The 20,985-nt window shown below is 45.1% G+C and overlaps 1 protein-coding gene across 1 annotated transcript in view; it reads right to left on the bottom strand.

The window, feature by feature from the left end:
• Positions 1–5,073: 5,073 nt before the first annotated feature.
• Positions 5,074–20,985, bottom strand: part of LOC142584089 (uncharacterized) — a 445,388-nt gene continuing 429,476 nt past the window's right edge. The window contains exon 6 of the mRNA XM_075694266.1: positions 5,074–5,192. Coding sequence (XP_075550381.1) covers positions 5,142–5,192 — 51 coding nt within the window. The 3' untranslated portion in view covers positions 5,074–5,141. The remainder of the gene's footprint in view (positions 5,193–20,985) is intronic.

Here is a 20,985-nt window from a genome sequence, read left to right as displayed (position 1 = left end):
TTGCGGTGTTCCGACGGAACCCAGTGTGTAAGGGTCCGACTTAAGTTGCGAGACTAAGGTAATCAATTACAAATATGATTTGTGTAATTATGTTATAAATTATTATTTTTATTATTATAACTCACGCGCTTGATATGCGCCTTACGGTAGTTATTTAAAAGGTTAATTAGTGCAGTTATGTTAATTATTGAATTTTGCATTTTGATTTCTCGTAGAAGTAGTGGCCGCCTCATCGTGTAACTCAGCTCAAGGGTTAGAATTGCGCTCTCCCGCAGGCATTGTTTAAAATTTTCCAGCAGCTAAAAGAACACCTGGTATAAAAATAATAAATTAATGACCCACTAAATTTCGCTAATTATCACCTGGCAAGCGTGGTCCTACCGTAACTACCCCTTGGCCAGGTCGGCCATTCACGTCGGCCAACGGGAGGCCAGTGTCAATCTCACCATGGGCCGAGTTCGCCGTTGTACCGAGCACTTTAAGTATGGCAGATGTCGTGCAGAAAAAGGCAGTACATGCTCAGCGGCCACCTTGCGCCGATGCTCGTCAGATGCTTCGTTTTGAGCAACCATAGGGGAACACACTAGCCTCCCGCATTGTGCTGAACACACGAGCGCTGGCATCGCGCGGCTCCTGCGTCCCTCGAGGGCGTAACGCGATGCTCGGCGCCTGCCGTGTGAGACACGTGGCACTGCGGTAGGGCCCCGTGACAAGTGGCGCGCGCCGCTGCGGCCTTGTTGCAATAATAATAATAATAATAATAATAATAATAATAATAATAATAATAATAATAATAATAATAATAATAATAATAGTAATAATAATAATAATAATCAGCCTGGTTACGCCCACTGCAGGGCAAAGGCCTCTCCCATACTTCTCCAACTACCCTGGTCATGTACTTATTGTGGCCATGTTATCCCTGCAAACTTCTTAATGTCACACGCCTACCTAACTTTCTGCCGTCCCCTGCTACGCTTCCCTTCCCTTGGAATCCAGTCCGTAACCCTTAATGACCATCGGTTGTCTTCCCTCCTCATTACATGTCCTGCCCATACCCATTGCTTTTTTCTTGATTTCAACTAAGATGCCATTAACCTGCGTTTGTTCTCTCACCCAATCTGCTCTTTTATTATCCCTTAACGTTACACCCATCATTCTTCTTTCCATGGCTCGTTGCGTCGGCCTCAATTTAAGTAGAACCCTTCCCGTAAGCCTCCAGGTTTCTGCCCCGTACGTGAGTACTGGTAAGACACAGCTGTTATACACTTTTCTCTTGAGGTATAGTGGCAACCTGCTGTTCATGATCTGAGAATGCCTGCCAAACGCACCCCAGCCCACTCTTATTCTTCTGGTTATTTCAGTCTCATGATCCGGATCCGCGGTCACTACCTGCCCTAAGTAGACGTATTTCCTTACCACTTCCAGTGCCTCGCTACCTATCGTAAACTGCTGTTCTCTTCCGAGACTGTTAAACATTACTTTCTGCAGATTAATTTTCAGACCCACTCTTCTGCTTTGCCTCTCCAGCTCAGCGAGCATGCATTGGTGAAAGCGATAGGTGAAGCAGAAAACCCGGCGTCGACCGTCTTTGGACGAAAAATCATTCCCAACCTAGCATACCCAACGACGCAGGCCCTCGGTGTAGCGCAATGACTTTGCTGAACTAACTGAATTTACTTTCCGAAATTGTTTCGGAAAAGTGGTGCCCCTCTGGCGAGTTTTCTTCGGCGCCAGAACACTTGCTCTGCGTCTCGAAGCTTAAAACGCCTGGTATTCTCGAACGTCACCCAACACATGACATGACAAAAATTTCTTTGAGTCCTGTGGGACTGAGATCTTGGGGAGCTAAAACCGAAGGCTCCCGAAGATCAAGTCGGTGGTGCCACCCACGATGGGACCGGGAGATGAAGTTCTGCCACAATGTCGTGGGCCCTCTGGACAGCCTGGAGTTGCATGTGGAGATTGCTGCTCTTGAGAGATTCCTGCCATTGTTCTTTCGTGATGGGTGGAGAGGCGTTAAGGGCTGGGCACAGCCAGAGCATGTGTTCAAAAGAGCATGAGTCATGACCACATTTGGGGCACGACTGTGAGTGGGCAGGATCTATCCTGTTAAGAGACCGAGGAGTGGGATACGAACGGGTTTGCAGAAGTCTGAGTGTGCTAGCCTGAGGTTTGTTCAATTTAGGGTGATGGGGTGGAAATGTCCTCCTGGCCAGTCGATAATGGGAAACAATTTCGTGGAAAGTACATAATGGATCTTTGCGGATGTTGACTTCGTTACAAGCCTGGCTACCCGCGACAGCGCGGTACGTGAAATCGTGCGCTCTCCGGTGGGCCTGCTCGTTAGGATTACATCCAAGCGGGTTAATTGAGCTATTTAAATGGGCTGGGAACCACGAGGTGTGGTATCCTCCTTCGCTTCTCTCCGTAGTCCTTTCAAGTGCTTTAAGCAAAATACTGTTCGCCTGTTCAGATACGAGAGCGGACGAGAAGGATCTAACCGCTGTGCGCGAGTCCGAGAAGACGATAGGGAGCATCTTTGAGCTGTGAAAAGCCAGATCGATCACCGCTTTCTCCGCCACATGGGCAGACTTTGTACAGACAGATGCTACATTAACAAGGTTGCCCCCCGCGTCTACAACTGAGACAGCGAACTTATCCCCACTGTCACATCTGGCAGAATCGACAAAGAGGGCATCTAGTTTCTGCTGATTGATCTTTTTAAAGGTGGACTTGGCTCTGGCGAATCTCCTACCCTCGTTAAGCACTGGGTGGATGTTTCACGGGACGGGGTCAACCATGATGCGAGTTCTGGTTTCCCGGGACAAGCTAACTTTGGTCGCCGGTTCATGTCTTGGTGGGATTCCCGCTTGATCTAAAATCTTGATCCCTGGCTTAGTGGATGAAAGCCCCTTTATTTGACCCGCTGTGTGAGCTTCTATTAGCTCATCGATGGTGTTATGGAGTCCTAGCTGCAGCAGCTTCTCAGTGCTTGTGGACTGCGGAAGGCCGAGCACGCGCTTGAGGCCGGTTCTGATTAGGGAGTCGAGCTTGGCCTTTTCCGCTTTACGCCAATTAAGGCACGGCGCTACGTAGATAACATGACTCAGGAAAAATGCTTGATAAGCTCTGAGCAAATTGTCCTATTTGAGACCGCCTCTTCGATTTGAGACGCGGGCTACCAGTCTTAGGACATTACTAGCCTGTCCGGTGAGCCTGTTGAGGGCCGTCGAGTTACAGCCCTTGGCATATATGAGGAGACCTAGAATTTTGACCGAGTCCATCCTCGGTATAGGATGCCCATTTTTAGCTCGAATTTCTATCGGCAGAGTTTCCAGAGGCGCAAGGTTTCTGACCCCCCGTCTGGACTTGCGGTATAACAATAGCTCTGATTTAGCGGGGGGAGTTCAAGGCCCGTGTTTGAAACAAAGTCTTCAGTAGCCTCCAACGCACTTTGTAACGAGTGTTCGAGCATGGCTAGCGATCCGCCCGGCGCCCAGATCGTGATATCATCCGCATAAATGGCGTGACCAACGTTTGGGATTGCAGCGAGGCGAGTGGAGAACTTGTGCATGGCTATATTAAATAAGAGTAGGGACAGGACCGAGCCCTGCGGGGTGCCGCAGGTGCCTAGTTCGTACGGTCCTCCTGTGACCATGCCTAATTGGAGGTGTGCCTTGCGATTCGCGAGGAAATATCTGGTGTAATCATGAAACCGCTGGCCCAGGTTGAGAGACGAAATCACCGTCAGTATGTGTTTATGCGCGACTCTGTCGAAGGCCTTGGAGAGGTCCAGTGCGAGGATCCCTCTCACGTCGCGAGTAGGGTTATCAACATCACCCAAAGCTCCTGAAATGTCTATGTGAATTGTAGGAGAACTATCGTGACTGTGAGCGCAGTACACCGCGCAGTGTGCGTGTTGTCAGACGATATAAATGAGCGCTTTTGAAGATTCCTCAATGCAGCACGAAACCTCGTACATTTATGCTCTCTCTAAACATAATTTAATAATTTCATTTCAGGTTTTGCTGGGAAAAGCAATTATTTTATATATGACAGGTGCATAATAAGAATAACAAGACTCAGTATTGCAGCCGACGCACGTTTTGCGACAGCCCTCGGACCACAGCGCCACTCCCTCTGCCTCGGAGAAGCAGTGAACTACGCCGGTGGGCACGCCTACGCACCTGGCCGCCGCCCATAGGCTAGGCGACGACGCAAATGCCGACTTATTGGCGGCCCCCTTTGTAACGTGGCGGTGACACATAGCCGCCTGCCCTGCTTGATGTTTGCAGCCAATGTGCATGTTTTTCATTCTCGCATTTTATTGCGATGGCAATTATAGGACACTCCAGGCGCATTTCTGCCATCGACGTAGGCGTAGCCCTCACGTTCCGCATTAAGTCTAGGGGCGATAGAATGGTCGCCGCACGGGCGAGTGAAAGAGGGCGAGCCGGCGCTCAATTTCGCGCGTGCGAGCGATTCTCCTGCGAGGCTGAGGCGAGGGAGGTTGTTCTCTGGCGGCTTAGCCTCATTTCTCCCGGGCGCATATTTTAGTGCGAGCAAAATAAATTGACGTGTTGTTAGTCAGCACTCGTCCTGTCTGGTCTTTCTTCTCCCGTGTTTTTCTGGCGCTGTATGTTTAAGCCATGGATCAATACCAGCAAGCTGAGTTTCAGGCACTTTCAAGTACGAATTCCATGTTTCAGCGCTGTAGAGATTCAGCAGAATATAGCGCTGTGTCGTACATGCTTCTCGAACACCTACGCTAGATGTCTCAACACAAAAAGCATATCAAACGGGGCGTTCTCAGTTGCGCAGCAGCACTGTGCGCAGAAAGGCGCGTGCACGCAGCGCCGCTGTCCGAGATTTGTGGAGCAAGTGGAGTAGACTTGCGACAAGCGGCGCAGTCTTCTTGCAGATGGCCAACAAAGAGATGGGCGCGTCGAAACTAGAACGCCTGGATCCATACTCACTGGATGACTTTAGCCATACGCCTTGATGCAGATAATTTTTCTTTTACGCGGCAGCTTGAGCATGCGCTTTGCAACATGACCGAGAACTCCGACGCGTTTTATTGCGCGCACACTCAGCAAAATCCTCACAGCTGCGCGGCTGCCATTTTTTTTTCAGTCTGGTCAGTCTTCGTGCTCCGGACCGACGAGATTCTTGTAGTCCTTGTGGCAATCCTGCACAGACATTTTGCATTGCAAGAAGGGAAGCATATTAGGCATTAGATTGTAGCAAGGAGTCTGATTAACTAATAAAAACAAAATGAGACATACACTCAATCGTAGCAATTGCTACAAAGGAAGCACATACTGGTTCCTCGTTAGAAAACCCTTGCAGTTGAAGGAAAGATCGTCCTGTTCTGGGACTCCAGCCCAGAACCATCGCATTTTTAGGGCTGCCATGCTCCCATCTGGGCTAACCAGGTGGTTAGCAGATGGCAGGGCCAAGTCCAACTTATCAACAACTCGAAGGCAAGAGTTTGTCGTAATCGCTCAGCGAAAACCCGAAAGGTGGAGAGAAGTAATTAATAAAGGGAAAATGAGACATCCACCCAATCGTAGCAATTGCTAAGAAGGTTTCTCGAATGAGGAACCCGTGTCGGTAGTGGTGCCGTTTCGTATCGGCTTCCTATGTAGCACTTAGCTACGATTGGGTGGATGTCTCACTTTCGCTTTATTAATTACTTCTTTCCACTTTGCGGGTTTCCGCACAGCTATCACGCCAGTCTAATTAACCATTGGGGCCAGTTTGAATAGCAGTAGCAGAAAACAGTGCTGTTTACGAGACACGCAACTGGATCAGTGGCACACGGGCCAATCACAGGCTTGGGTGAATACATTTAGAAGCTTACGCTATGCTTTCGGCAACGCACAGTAACTGCGTAAGCTCGCCACCAAAATCTGAAGCATGTGTACGTTAGCATTCTCAGTTCCGACAGTGGAATCCGAGGCTACGATTAAAGCTCGCACGTGATATGAAGAAGACCGTCATTTATATAGTGCTTTAGCGCGGAAACGTTTTTTCACACGGACGCAGGAAGGACAAACAGAAGCGCTAACTTACAACAGAATATTTATTAGAATCAGGATCACTATTTACGTGCCGTGCAACAACTCAGGCACGCGCAGACATACATCGAGATACGACATTCTTTTCCTTGCTAAACATAATGGGCGCGTTAAGTTAGCGCGCTCCGAACTCCACAGGAGCACGCCCGAGTGCGCTCGAGTGCGACGCCTTCGGAGCTTAACGGTCATTTTCGCCGACTGTTTTCGGGTGCACGAACGCCGTAACTGGCGAATGCTATGTTGCTTCCGCATCCGCTATCGCACTTCGCGCGCTTTTCGAAAATGGCGCCACCGACCGTACTCCTGCAGTTTTTATTAGACGATGAAGAGGTAGAAGAATTTGACGCGCGGCGACGGAGGCAGCAGCAGCGTCTTACGTATGCGATGCAAGCTCAACGTTCGCGCCAAGCTCAAAGCGCGCCAACACGTTTCCGATCTTGCTTGAGAGCAGCTTCAGACGCCCGGCTGCGCGGCGGCGGGAGGAACGAGTGGTCAAGAAGAACGGACTACGCAAGTGGAAAGAGTAGGAAACACGTCATCTTTCCGGAAGCCGTAGCAGGCGCGCGCTCTCGCGCACCGTTTCCAGGATGGGGCGCGTAGAGCGCGCTCCGCAATCACGCACCGGAAGTCGCTTTTTAGCCGGTAAGTTTAGAAGAGCGCACTCTGCTGGCTAGAGCGTGCTCGAGCGCCTTAACGTGCCCAATGAAGGCGTGCCAGCACACTCTTCGCCTAGCTTCTCAACAGTTTCAATTTCACTTATCAGTCTCGTTCTTTCTTCTTTGTGCTCGCGCATATCGGAAACGTAACTTTCTCGGAAAAAAGGCGAGCAACCGCACAGGCTGCAGTTGGCCAGCCGTCAGCGCCTTTCTTTACATTGTTGCAGCAATGTGTATCGTTTAGACACCGCCTGGTATGCCCGACGCAGCGTCCACCACACAAGAGTGGGGTCTCGTGTACGACGCCTTCTTGACATGCTATCAACCACGTTCTATGGCTCCATTCATAGCTTACCCTCTTTTTAGAAAGTGGGTTGCTGCTTTTGCATAGCTTTCTCAGATTATTCGAGGCCATGAAATCTACCTAACGTTTGCCAGAGCACCCACCTTTTTTACAGCGGAGTGGTATATGGCTAGGGTACTACACAATTTTCGTGTCCACAAATAAAAACATTCATCATTAATGGCTCAAACCCCCGCAAGCACTCGTAGCAGGCCTGATTAAAGTCCTGCAACTGTTAACGTGAGGAGAACCAGCAGCCAACTTTTTTTCTGGAAATACAGTTTCTGAATTGCTTTTGCACCCATATTATCAATATTTTCTCCTTTAATGAATGAGTGAATGCAGCCCCAGATATTTTACAGCTTTGATGCTATTTAGAGAGGAACGGAAAAGCTGAGCACTGAGCTTGAACAACACCTTCAACAGCCTTCGTGTCTTGAGTGGCACTAAAACTGCTCTTGTGTTTTGCGTGTATATAAAGCAACCTATGTGTTTTCCCGATATTATAGAAATAGTGACTGAACATGAAGAAGTCCTAAGGAAGTAGCAAAAAGTGAAATAGATTTTATACAGTGTGGTGACGCAGGCATACTACAGGACACAGTAGCAGTAGGTAAAGTTTAGCGATCGTAGGTTAGTAAGAGCGAAAATTGCCCTCAACCTGAAGAGAAGAAGAACTGAACTAATCGCAAAAAATGGGATAACCTCGATCTAGTAAGGTAACAACAAGAATTTAATATTGCCCTTGAGTAGCAATATGATTCCGTAGAACACGAATAAAACGATGACATAGAAGAAATGAACGAAACTTTAACTAGACTGGTTTCCTAAGCAGCAATTAAAGTCGGTAAAGGTGAAGGTAAAACATCAAGACAAGAAGTAAGCAAGCTCTCTTAAAGCACAATAGCGTTAATAAAGAAACGACAACTGATGAAAGTACATACTTTAAGAGATAAAGTAGAATCTGCTGAGCCATCTAAGCTGCTCAGCAAGGAGAAAGTCGGTGACATACCACGCAATTAATTATGTCAGAGAGATTGAGGCAGCAATAAAGAAAGGGAGCCAGCATAAAAGCGGCCCAAAAGAAAATGTGTACAGCTATGGCGCACGCAGTAAATAAGAAACATCATCATCATAATCATCATCAGCCTGGTTACGCCCACTGCAGGGCAAAGGCCTTTCCCATACTTCTCCAACTACCCAGGTCATGTACTTATTGTGGCTATGTTGTCCCTGCAAACTTCTTAATGTCATCCGCCCACCCAACTATCTGCCGCTCCCTGGTACGCTTCCCTTCCCTTGGAATCCAGTCCGTAGCCCTTAATGACTATCGGTTATCTTCCCTCCTCATTACATGTCCTGCGCATGCCCATTTCTTTTTCTCGATTTCAACTAAGATGTTATTAACTCGCGCTTGTTCCCTCACCCAATCTGCTCTTTTCTTATCCCTTAATGTTGCACCTATCATTCTTCTTTCCATAGCTCGTTGCGTCGTCCTCAATTTATGTAGAACCCTTTTTGTAAGCCTCCAGGTTTCTGTCCCGTACGTAAGTACTGCTAAGACACGGAAAATAACAAACAAGGCAACCTTATTACCATATTCAGTAACATATTGACTCACCGTGGTTGTTTAGTGACTATGGTGTTGGGCTACTAAGTACGAGGTCGCGGGATTTGATCCCGGCCACGGCAGCCGTATTACAATGGGGGCGAAATGCGAAAACACCCGTGTACTTAGATTTAAGCGCACGTTAAAGAAACTAAGGTGGTCCAAATTATTCCGGAGTCACCCACGTACTACTGTGTGCCTCATAATCACATCGTCATTTTGGCACGTAAAACCCCATAATTTTTTTAGTAGCATAGGGAAGGTGGCAGAAGACTTCTATTATGAACCGTACAATTTGCAGATAAGCCATCCAACTTTGTAGCCGAAAAAGACGGTATAACAGTCGACTTGGCAAGATGGGGAAATTTTAAAGCGAACCTTTCCTTGCCTTTTCCTTTCCCACTGCTGCTGTGGCTACTGCTGTCAGGCGCACCGCGTCGCGGGGTGATTCAGAGCGTGCTTCGAAAGAGCGTCGTAGAGAAGAAAAGAGAAGCGAGGACATTGCTTGGACTGCACCGCGTCGAATGTGCGCAATGCCCTGTGTAGCTCCCGGGTCGTCGCCACATTAGCCTCGTGACCGCTGTAATTATCCGTGACCCCCGCAAGCGCTTACCTTTCTATCGACGTGCTAGTCCAGAGGTAAGCTAGATAGAATGGAAGACAGGAGACGGAAGAGGAGGCAGAGAATGGGCAGAACTGACGCTGCGCGAAACGAGTGCATAACAGCCAAGCCATTCTTCGCTCGCAGTTACCATACAACTACAAGGGAGGGTGGATAGGAAGAAGGTGACGTGAAAATGCAAGGAAACGCAGAATAAACTTAAATTCGAGGTACTACACGGTTCACTTCTGATATTTCTGGAAGTCGCACGTCAAATAAACACTTCTGTGCCCGCCGTGGTAGCTTTGAGGCTATGGAATTGCTCGAGGTCGCGGATAAAAAACGCTCGCGCACTTTGATTTAGGGACACGTTAAAGAACACAACGGTGACAAAATTAAGGAGGAGTGCGCCCTTATACGACCTGCCTCATAATCCGATTGTGGTCCTTGCACGTTTTCGAGTTTTCCTGCTGGTTGATGTACATTGACTTCATTAAAAAATTTAAATTATGGGGTTTTACGTGCCAAAACCATTTTCTGATTATGAGGCACGCCGTAGTGGAGGACTCTGGAAATTTCGTCCACCTGGGGTTCTTTAACGTGCACATAAATCTAATCACACGGGTGTTTTCGCATTTCGCCCCCATCGAAATGCGGCCGCCGTGGCCGGGATTCGATTCCGCGACCTCGTGCTCAGCAGCCCAACACCATAGCCACTGAGCAACCACGGCGGGTCTCTTTTTGGCTTCGTTGCCTGTATTATTATGTATGAATGTACTACTGCTATTCTTGTATAGTCTCCAATCATTATGTGCTCTTTTTCTATATAACGTTTTAGTACCGTTCATTGATGAGTTGTGACATGTTGTTCACCCTTGTAATAATCCCTCCCCATCGGGGATTGACAGTATTCTATAAATAAATAAATAAATAAATAAGCAAATAAAATATTTCAATTCAAATTTAATGCTTCTGCCACGAGGCAATGTGCCATGTGAGGCAGTGAAAATTCCCAAACCTCTCATAGGTTATGAAACATAGCGCACAACTACGCCTCAAGGAAATACCTGTCTCAAGGAAATACCTCTCTGTGTGTTTTACTGCGCTGCACTTTGCCCCAACCTTTCCTTCCCATATTCAAGAATCTCCTTCTCTCTCTGTGTTTTGTGTACAACGCAAACAAACAGCAGTGGTGCACGCAAGGTAGCGTTTAATGTCAACTCACCATTCTCGTGTTGGACAAAACGTTGAAGAAATTAAACATTCGCCGTCAACATCATCACTAATTATCGTCAATCAACGCAAACAGCACAAAATTTCGCTTACATCGATTCCCACAATGCGAGGGATCTGCACAATTTTCATATTGAAGCTTGCAGCGCGAGACACAATGTCTTGAGACCTCAACTGTACCAGAGAGTTGGAAGAACGCCATTATTATTTTGTGCCAGAAGAAGGGCGATGTAAAAAAAATTGAAAAATTTAGACACATCAGCTTACTTTCAGCATAACACAAAACACTCACGAAGGTAATTTCTGATAGGCTGAGAGAAGCACTTGACTGTAATCAACACCAAGAACAAGCCGGCTTCAGGAAGGGGTACTATATGATGAATCGTTGCCATGTAATCAATCAGGTAATTGGGAAATGTGCTGAGTACAACAAAACTCTTTATACGGTTTTCATGGACTGTGAAAACGCATTACATTTTGTAGAGATACCAGCAGTCTTGGGCGCATTGCGTCGTCAATGTGTACTTGAAACATATGTGAATACCGTCACCAACATATACAAATACTCCACAGCTGCCTTGCTGCTACACAAGAAAAGCAAAGATTCCGATAAAGAAAGGGGTCAGGCAAGGATATAGAATCTCTCCAATGCTCTTCACTGCCTGCTTAGAAGTATTCAAACGACTAGGTTGGGAAGAAATGGGAATTGTGTTGAATTGAGGATATCTCAAAAACTTAAGGTTTAGAGATGACATTTGCTCTTCAGCAATGATGGCGAAATATTGCCACAAATGATAGATCTCAACCAAAAGAGTATTAAAGTGGGGGCTGAAGATGAGTAAATATGCGAAAGAGGAAAATGATGCTAGGTGGTCCGGCGAGATACTGGAGATTCACGATGGGCAACCGGACCCTAGAATATGCGCAAAAGTATGCACATCTATGTCAAATAGTAACAGGGGAGCCAACTCATGTAAAGGAAATTCACCGTAGAATAAGGGTGGGCTGGTGCGCATATGGAAGGCATTCCCGACTCATGATCGGCAACTTGCCCGCTGTACAACTATTGCATTTTGCCTGTACTAACATATGGTGCAGAAACAAGGGGGATAGCAAGGAAACTCGACAAGAAACCAAGAGCCGTGGAGCGTGCGATGGAACGAAAAATTATAGGCGTAACATTAATAGCACGACAGCAGAGCTGATCACAGGACAAACAAATGAAACAGACATTCCAGTCTACATTAGGAGACAGAAATGGACTTGGGCAGATCATGTAATGCGAAGGATGGATAACCCGTGGTCAGTTAGAGCGACAGAGTGGATACCAAGGTAAGGGAAACGCATCAAGGTATGGAAAAGTCATCTGTGTACTCGGAAAAATATAATAAAACATGTTGCATGCATACTAACAAATAAACGTGGAGGGTGTTAAGTAATAATTAGGGAATCTGTTTAAATAATTCAATATGACATTGGAAGAAATGAAAGCGGTAGGAGACTACTCCCTATATTTTGTGGCATTAGCTGTTATGGTGACTGAGCCGCTGTAGCAGTCTACAACTGAGTGCCAGGCAACGGCTTAATTTCCAAGAGTAGTGACAGCATAAGAATTCTTGTGGTTGGAATGCGAGAACTTCTAATTTCAGCGCACAAGTAAAAAGCCCTGCCTATAAAACATGAACAGTTTTTATTAAAAATGCCAATATGAGAACTTTGAATTCATAACTCAGTGTTTAATTATTTCTGCAAAAGCTTGACTGTCAAGTTTTAGACCTCCCAACAATGATGAACACAGGCCTGACACAGACATGTAGAAGGTGTTGCATCATTATATAATACAAGGCCTAATGCTTTATTGAATGGCCCATAATTTCGCTGCTGTTTTTTTATTAAAATAATGAAGGATATAAAGCAAGATCTGCATAGCCTCAGCTGCGAGTTCAGTAATCTGTCAATTTAAATATATTTACATTGCTCATGCCAAGCTACTCATTTGCAACAAGACCACTTTCAGTTGCAGCATGTGTATAGCCTTCGAGTATTTCTTGCCCAGTCTGCACATGCGTGGATCAGCCCTTAGAGAATTCATTTGCTTATGTGTTTGTTCCATCTACTGGTCTGGTAGTGCATGCGTTCCGGTTTCATATGCACATCCAGTAGTAGTGGAATTCCTGTTTATTTGAGCCTAATTTGGTACCAAGCCATATTAGGTATCAAACTGACATGTAATATAAATCTGAATAAGAATGGGTTGTCAGTTTTCGTTCAGGGTATACAGCACACATGTTTTTGTTGTTATGCAAACTTTAAGCGCTAAAGTGTGTATATCAATAAAAGTGGCATTCTCATGAAAAATGCATAAGGTGGCTATCTAATAACTCATTTTTGTGTCTGTCGCAGAACCAACCACCGTATCCTGAGTCCGGAGCCACAGTGGCTGAAAGCCTTCTTCTGGTTATGGGACACAGCCTTCATCATGATGCGTCAAGGGAGGCTACAGAAAGCCTGCTGAACTTACTAAATGCTTACCTTCCAGAAGGAACAGCCTTGCCAACATCAAAGTACGTGTTCTTCAGGCATTTATGCAGCGTAGACCGCAAGATCAGGCGCTTTTACTGCAGTGGCTATTGCAACTATCTGGAACTCCTAGAGAATGTTACAAATCTTGTTCCCAGCAAGTGCAACATCGAGCATCATGTAGCTAATCTTTTGAAAACATTATCATTTTTTGTAATTGACTTAGAAGGTCAAATACGTAATGTGCTGAAATCGGGGCATGCTAAGCCTTTTCAACAGTCTGATTCATATGACATTAGTGACATAACATACAGTGTTTGTTACAGGAAACTGCCTTTTGGTTCTGATTATTTAGCGTGAACTTTTAATACTGATGGCCTGACTCCTTTTGGGAGAAGTGCATTTGGCATTTGGCCGTTTCTTGTCCAAATTAATGAGCTGCCATACAAAGAAAGCGTGCAGAAACTCCTCCCTGCTTTGTGGTGTGACCTACATAAGCATGCCATGAACAGTTTTCTTTTGCCTTTTGCGAAAATAGCGAATGAGATGTCGGCTAGTGGTTTAACATGGCAATACTAAAGGTAGTTGGAAGGCAACAAAAGTGTACCCAGGACCGTGTACTGTAGATAGTGTGGCTAGGTGTGAACTGATGGGCATGACACAGTTCAATGGTAAGCATGGGTGCAGCTGGTGTGAGATGGTAGGGCAGGCTGTTGCCCATATGGCAATGGGCACTGCCGTATCTATCATACACCTAAATCCTTTCCAAAGATGCGCACACAGGAATAATTCCACCAGCATGCTTTAAAGGCCCGAACACACAATAAAGGAGCAAGCTGTGAAGTAAAAGGCACAAGTGTTCTTACTCACATGACTTTTTTCCAGCTTCAGTTCTGGCTTTGCAGTAGATTGGATGCACGCTGTTTGTTCTCGCTTTAAAAAGGCCTAATTTGGCTTAAGTCAAAGCAGAAGCATAGCTTTTACCTCCGTCATCGCCTTCAGGAAGCTGATGAAAGCTAAAACGATTGTGTCCAGTACGGGAAATTTCAAGACCGCCACGGTCACTGAAAGGGGGAAAGTACTGGAAGTTAGCAGAATGGCGCGACTGGCAATTATTGTATGCACCAGCTGTGCTGGCTGGCTACATTCCGTCAAAGAACTTCAAGCATTGGTTGTCATTCGTTGACGTGATCCATTACATGTTGGGTGAGTGCACTGCACTTGAAAAGTTCCATGCTATGAAGGCACGAATGGGGAAATTTTTGAAGGAATATGAGAAGCTATATGGGATCAAGTAATATGACATTAAATTCCCACTTGCTCTTACACATTGTAGACATCGTGAAATACTGGGTTCCTCTGTGAGCTTATTCAGTGTTTCCTTTTGAAGCAATGAACCGCAAGCCTGTCAAAACGGCGAGGGGTAAACGCTACCCCGAAAAGCAAATACTTGAGAAGTTTGTCTGGTGCAAGCGCTCCCCAGGCACCATGGCATCTAGTGACAAAAGTAAGGGCTGGTGCTGATGTTGACAAACTGTTCAAAAGTCTTGTGAAGTGCTATGCGCTGAGGAAACAGTTCACTCAAAATAGTGATGTCACATTCTACGCCAAGTCAGTATACAGGACTGATGGGTTGCATTATAAGTAGGTGAGTATTGGTTCATGTTTTGCATTGCCAAGCTCGACAAGGCCCGCAGAATGAATTCCTTTATTGAGATGGATGGCTTCTTTTGCCGTCTAACGGATATCATTTTGGTTTGCCTTGAGCGACGTGTTGAATGTACATAAATGAAAAAGGCCATGCTAACTGTTCAAATATACAGGGTATGCCGCAGGCTGGTGACTACATGTTGTAAAAATAGTTCCATTCAATTTCTTCAGGCTGAGTGCACAAGAGAATATACCACAATACTGACGACCCAACTGAACAAATGTGTCGGGCTGATTTGAGGCGGCAGCACGTATTTGTGTACATTGAATGCCCACTATGGTATCGGACCTACTTAATGACCATAAAACAGTGCTGAGAGAAAATTTGTGTCGTCAGCACCATTATCAGCCTGGTTACGCCCACTGCAGAGCAAAGGCCTATCCCATACTTTTCCAACTACCCCGCTCATGTACCAATTGTGGCCATGTTGTCCCTGAAAACTTCTTAATCTCATCCGCCCACCTAACTTTCTGCCGCCCCCTGCTGCGCTTCCCTTCCCTTGGAATGCACTCCGTAACCCTTAATGGCCATCGGTTATCTTCCCTTCTCAATACATGTCCTGCCAATGTTCATTTCTTTTTGTTGATTTCAACTAAGATGTCATTAACTCGCGTTTGTTCCCTCAACCAATCTGCTCTTTTCTTATCCCTTAACGTTACACCCATCATTCTTCTTTCCATAGCTCGTTGCGTCGTCCTCAATTTAAGTAGAACCCTTTTCGTAAGCCTCCAGGTTTCTGCCCCGTACGTGAGTACTGGTAAGACACAGCTGGTTACATACTTCTTTCTTGAGGGATAATGGCAACCTGCTGTCCATGATTTAAGAATGCCTGCCAAACACCCTCCAGCCCTGTATTATTGTGTAATACATCTTTCATAATCCATTCTTTGTGTAATACATCATAAACAATGAAATTGAGGCTTTAAAGTTCATGACAGTGTTAGGGGACCGAATCGCCCCGGCGGCTCGACAGCTTCCCAACTACAGTCGTCTTGCCACAAAGCAATAGACGCACTCGACATTGTACAGTTTGTAGCGCAGTACGCCACGTTGCGCTTGAGAATAGGTGTAGCCAGGGCGCAGTGTATGCTTGGCTTACAGCATCGCGAACGATTGTGTGTAGTCCTCACTGGCTGTGCGGCGCTTTTCCAGCAACGGTGTATACCGCTGAGAGAGCAAGTGGTGTGTATGTACTTTGTTTACCTTTCATGATGTTTTGTTTAAAATGTGTCATTTTTTTGTCAGAAAGAAAACTATTCATTAAAATCTGTTCAAGTACTTTCTATTAGAACTGTATCGTTCTAAACGGAACGTTCGGATCGTTCGGAACGCACGGAAGCACCTTCTCGCTTTTGCTAAAGAAAAATCTGGTCCTTTTCTTTTACGATATAAAACATTATTTATGGGCTCCAAACGCTACGTATTCGACAATGCAACCGAAACTATCGAAGAAAAATCATAGCAACCCCCTCCCCGCCCCAAATCATTAAATGGTTCCGTTTCTGGTCACAAAGCTAATCTCTCTATTTCGATTATTTTCACAAACATTCGCAGCTTTCTTTCTAAACGCCACCACGTGTCAAGCCTTGTATCTTCATCCAGTAGCAACTTACTTATTCTAACTGAAACGTGGTTGACCTCTGACGTCACCGATGGCGAAGTTTTATCCGACTTGCCCAACTTTAATCTTTTTAGAAAGGATCGTCTCGGCACACGTGGCGGTGGCGTCCTCATTGCTGCAAACAAACAGCTTTCGTGTTCTGTTATCAAAATATCCTCCGACCTTGAAATATTATGGTTAATCTGTCGTTCCGCACCACAGTCTGTGCTCTTGGGAGTTTGCTACAGGCCTCCTAGACACACTCCAGATTTTTCACGCGAACTTAATAATATTTTAACCAAACTTTCGACTAAATACCCTAATGCTCGCGTCGTTCTCTTTGGAGACTTTAACTTTCCGAATATCGACTGGATGACCCTAACCTCGTCAGCACCCAATGCGAAAGAAGCTAACGAATTTCTTGACGTTTGCCTAAACTTTAATCTTACTCAGCTAGTATCACAACCTACACGAGTCACTTCCGATACCGCCAATATTCTTGACATAATCTTAACAACAGATCCAGGGAGCCTATCTTCTATAACATTTCTAAAAGAAATAAGTGACCACAAAGTAATTCATGCTAATTTTGCCTTTGTCCCCGAAATACGCCACGCTTGCAGGAAAACAATTCGACTATATGACAAGGGGAACTATGGGGCCATCATTAGTGAACTTAATGCCTTTTTTCCCTCGTTTCAAGATGGTTTTTGGGAACGACCTATTAACGAAAACTGGTCACTCTTCAAGAACAAAATGAACCGATTAGCTGATGGCTTCATCCCTAAGGTAACTTTCCGTCCTACCCGCCAAAAACCTTGGTTTACTAAATCATTAAAATCGCTTGAAAACAAGAAGAAACGTCTTTTTCGTATCGCCAAGACTAGAAACAGTGTTTGCGCATGGGACAAGTACAACATTGCAGAAAAAGCATACTTAACAGAAGTGCGCAACGCTAAATACTCATTCTTTCACACTGAGCTATCAAAAATCCTTGCTGATTCACCCAAACGTTTCTGGCAAATTCTAAACCCACATGACACCCCTCCCGTTATCCTTACTAATCAATCTGGTCAAGAAGCAAGTTGTTCAGAAAGTGCCAATATATTTAATACAGCCTTTTCGTCTGTCTTTACAAATGAACCTAACCCTACTGAAACAGAACCGTTTTCCGCTAGTTTACCAGAAATGCCACCCATAAGCATTAGTTTCGCTGGTATCCTGTCCTTAATTGAAAAAATGAAATTGTCATCTTCTACTGGTACGGACGAAATAAATTCCAAGCTCTTGAAAAACACTAAGCACATATCTGCCGAATTTTTACTGTTACTGTTTTCCCAGTCACTTTCCTCAGGAATTCTCCCTTACGACTGGAAGTGTGGGAAGGTCATTCCAGTTCACAAAGCAGGCAACAGAGACTGTCCGTTAAATTACCGCCCCATATCTCTAACCAGTGTGTGCTGCAAACTCATGGAACATATCATATACTCTCAGGTCATGCATTTCCTTGATTCTAACAGCTTTTTTAATCCCTCTCAACACGGATTTCGAAAAGGCCTCTCATGCGAATCCCAACTAGCCCTTTTTCTTCACGACCTGAATGCTAACCTCGACACTAACCTACAAACAGATGCCATTTTTCTTGACTTCACCAAGGCTTTTGATAAAGTACCACACAAGCGTCTGCTAATGAAGCTCTCTCAACTCAATCTGCCACACGACGTTCTAAACTGGATCGCCCAATTTCTGACTAACCGCTCTCAGTTTGTTTCCCTTAACAATGTCAAGTCTGACTCGCTCCCTGTAACGTCCGGCGTGCCGCAGGGATCTGTCCTCGGCCCACTTTTATTTCTAATATATATCAACGACTTGCCTAATAATTTATCATGTAACATCCGCATGTTCGCTGACGACTGTGTTATCTACCGCAAAATAACTAACATATCTGACCAAACAGCCCTACAAAATGATCTTAATAAAGTGTTAGACTGGTGTAACCGCTGGCTAATGACCCTTAATCCTAACAAATGTAAATTAGTTTCCTTCCACCGCCGCAAAAACCCACTCCAATTTCCTTATAAAATCGCTAACATACCAGTTGGAACAAGTGAATCCTATAAATACCTTGGTGTAACATTAACCCCTGATCTTTCCTGGCGCACCCATGTCACGAATATCATTTCATCGGCTAACCGATCATTAGGATTTCTAAAACGTCATCTGCGTCACTCACCCTACCACGTAAGACTTTTGGCTTACCAATCATTAATTCGACCCAAACTTGAATACGCATCACCAATCTGGAGCCCTCACCAAGTTTATTTGATTAACGCTATCGAAGCAGTGCAAAATCGTGCTGCTCGCTTCATTCATTCTTCTTATTCATATGATATCAGTGTGTCATCCCTTAAGAATGACTCTGGTCTGCCCACTCTTTCGTCTCGCCGCAGGATCGCCACACTATCACTTTACCACAAGTTTTATCACAGTTCTTTCAGCCATCCACCTTACATCGCTCCCGCCGCTCGCACATCCCCCCGCACGGGCCATCCACTTCAAGTCACCCGACCCCGTTCTGGCACCACTACTTTTTCTGCATCATTTTTTTGCCGCGCAGCTTCAGAATGGAATGGCCTTCCCCACGACATTGTTTCAATCACCTGTCCATCACGTTTTATTCAAAGTGTATCCATATACCTGTCTTGTTAAATACCTGTGGCATTTGTAACATCTCTGTACAACCCACCCCTTATGTAACACCCCCTTGTGGGGTCTTTAAGGAAATAAAGTGAAGTGAAGTGAAGTTATTTTTATTGCAGAAGTCAGATAATTATAGAACTGAGGGGCATTTTAAATAAATACTGTTCATGAATACCCCCATCTGCTATATGTCACATGAAAAATTTACTAGAAATAGAGTCAGGCATAAAGGAGCAGGCCACATTGGGAGTTACTAATTACAACAGAGCAGGCCAAGTTTGAATCAGCATGTTGAACTTTGCATTGTATGCTTGTTATTCTCACTACTGAAAAGTGCGTGCAATACAAAAAAAAAAGACGAAAACAAACCCTTTTGTGGCCTTCCTAATTCACGAAATTGTTTTATAGTTTAAACAACAGAAGGGCATTACGTGTTACATGCTCCAGGGTTTGTGCATGTGCCCATTGACCATGTTTATCAATGGCCATGATTTACATATATCAATATAGCTCACTGCAAATTTTAGGTTAAATCACACGTTGCCAAAGTGTGTCAGGTTTATATATTATACACCATAAGGTTTATTTTTCCTACGAAAAGCATCATTTAAGGGTGCGATGGAATGCATTATTCTAGGTTTACTAAAGCAAAAAGCTGTGCTGTCGTTCTGGAACTCTGATTTTAGTGTAAAAAAAAAGCACATTTTCTGTTCAAGTTTTTGTGATGTACTTTGACATTACGAACTACATGAATAGTCTGATGACTTCCGTCAGCAGAAATCCCCAGGTACATTGTCATTTGAGTTCCTGATGTACCCGTGATGCTAAAGGACATTGGCATTGCATCCTTAATACCTAACTAATACTTAATGCATACTTAACACCAAAGGTCGCGGTTTCGACTCCCACCAAAGGTCTTGAGTTCGAGTGGCTTAACTAACTATATCCTAATTAAATGTGCCATAATTAGTATAGCATTGACTAGTACCACATGTGGCAGGTTCGACTGCCACGAAAGGTCGTGTGTTCGAGTGCCCTAATTAACTCTATGGTAATTAACTGTGGCTTAATTAACATCACAATCCTTAACATGACATGTCACGGGTTTGGCTCCCGCCAAAGATCGTGGGTACGAGTGTCATGATTCACTCCACCTTAATTAATTGTGCATTAATTGCCACATTCATTACCACCACAGATGACGGGTCCCAGTCCCACCAAAGGTCGTGGGGTCGAGTGCCTTAATTAACTCCATCTTAATTAACTGTGCCCTCATCAACTTCGCCTTAATAACACCAAAAGTCGAAGGTTCGTAGCCTTTTGTATCATCGTGTGGTCACGCCGACAACACCGAATTATCCACCTCAGCCATTTAATACTTCCGCATTAAAAAAACTTTCACGTCATACTCGAGCAGAGTGTTGGGAGGCTAGTTGGTAAGACATTTCTTTGTGAACTTAAACTGCGATAAGGAGGAGGCACCGAGGAAAAAGACAGGACGAACGCAGACTAACAACTCAGCAGTTGTTAATCTGCGTTTGTCTTGTCGTCTTCTACGTCGGTGTCTCGTCCCTGGAGCTGTTTAGGTTCAGAAAGAAATTGGCGTCATACACATTATTGTGTGATCTCCTTCGACATTAGCAATAACAAAAAAAGGCTGTCTACGCCTCTCATCAGAAAGCTTAAGGTGCATTGTCATTTCAGTCACTGATGTACTTGTGATGCTAAACAACATGAAATGATGCATTTCTGATGCCTGTCTCATGCTCCATTAGGAATGCATAACGTCCTCATCAGAAACTCATCGTTCGTTTCCGTAAGGGCAGCTCACCCTCGCACGCTTTAACTCGTACATAAAGCATACGGCGCGCGGCGACGATTTCATCGCCGTTGGACTTTATACGCAACCTCACGGCGATGGCGACGCCG

The sequence above is a fragment of the Dermacentor variabilis genome, chromosome 6 (genome assembly GCF_050947875.1).
Source record: "Dermacentor variabilis isolate Ectoservices chromosome 6, ASM5094787v1, whole genome shotgun sequence".
Taxonomy (NCBI): Eukaryota; Metazoa; Arthropoda; class Arachnida; order Ixodida; family Ixodidae; genus Dermacentor; species Dermacentor variabilis.
Note: the sequence above shows the minus strand (reverse complement) of the source record. Positions and strands in the feature narration are given on the sequence as shown.